The 992-nt window shown below is 35.8% G+C and overlaps 1 protein-coding gene across 1 annotated transcript; it reads left to right on the top strand.

Annotated features, from left to right (window-relative positions):
* Positions 1-119: 119 nt before the first annotated feature.
* LOC105461760 (embryonic polarity protein dorsal-like) lies at positions 120-777 on the top strand (the record flags this gene model as incomplete). The annotated part of the gene is made up of 3 exons (XM_011708269.1): positions 120-188; positions 264-454; positions 534-777. Coding segments are annotated over exons 1-3 (472 nt in total), but the record flags the coding sequence as incomplete, so codon positions are not given.
* Positions 778-992: the final 215 nt, after the last annotated feature.

Genomic DNA, 992 nt, shown 5'->3' with positions numbered 1-992 from the left:
GAGTATTCAAGTACAAGTACTTTTATTGCTGAAGTATAAATAGAGAAATTCAATTTACTTTTTGCAATTAAATGTAAAACCATATGGCCAATTGGTATATACTCATAATTACATTTCAGCTGGACAAAATTCATTGTATTAAAGATTTACAATGGAAGGCATCAATGAAGATACATTAAATGACATCCGTAAGTAGTTTGAGCACATTTTGTGTACTTTAGTGTAGTTTTCCACAGCTTATTCAACAATAATACTACTTTTAGTTGACGCCATTCAAGCCGTCGATCCTGAATTTATCGTAGCAGTGGACAACGATTACATTCAGCAACCGTACGTTGAGATTTTAGAGCAGCCGGCTAAAGCGCTACGATTTCGCTATGAAAGCGAAAGCTCGGCCAGCAGCGTATTTGGTGTCAACAGTACACCGGAGAACAAAACATTCCCTAGTATACGAGTGAGTTATAATCGTTCGGAGTGAAGCTTTATTGAGTTTTTCTTCTTGTTTCTTACTCATGCTTATGATATTCCTATAGATTGTGGGCTACCAAGGTCGCGCTATGGTGGTTGTGTCCTGTGTAACAAAGGACGCTCCATATAAACCTCATCCACACAATCTCGTTGACAAAGAGGTGTGCAAGCAGGGTGTTTGTACGGTAGAGATTCCGTCATCAAATATGGCTATTACTTTCTCGAATTTGGGCATTCAATGTGTAAAAAAGAAAAACATCGAAGAGGCTCTCAGAGTGCGTCAGAAGTTACGAGTGGATCCTTTTGGAAGTATGTACGTTTTTTTTTCGAATTTATTTTTTTATCAATTTAAGGGGGTAAAACACTTTGACCAGCCTGAAAAATAAAGATTTTTTGATCTTGGATTGCAGGAAAAGTATAAATACGATCCACTTGTAATTTGGCATTTTATTAATACATATATTAAACTTGTTACGTTTCAAATTTTATTGAAAAATATTAATCTCTCGAGGAAATACAGCAAA

The sequence above is a fragment of the Wasmannia auropunctata genome, unplaced genomic scaffold (assembly GCF_000956235.1).
Source record: "Wasmannia auropunctata unplaced genomic scaffold, wasmannia.A_1.0 LD278711.1, whole genome shotgun sequence".
In the NCBI taxonomy this organism is placed as follows: Eukaryota; Metazoa; Arthropoda; class Insecta; order Hymenoptera; family Formicidae; genus Wasmannia; species Wasmannia auropunctata.
Note: the sequence above shows the minus strand (reverse complement) of the source record. Positions and strands in the feature narration are given on the sequence as shown.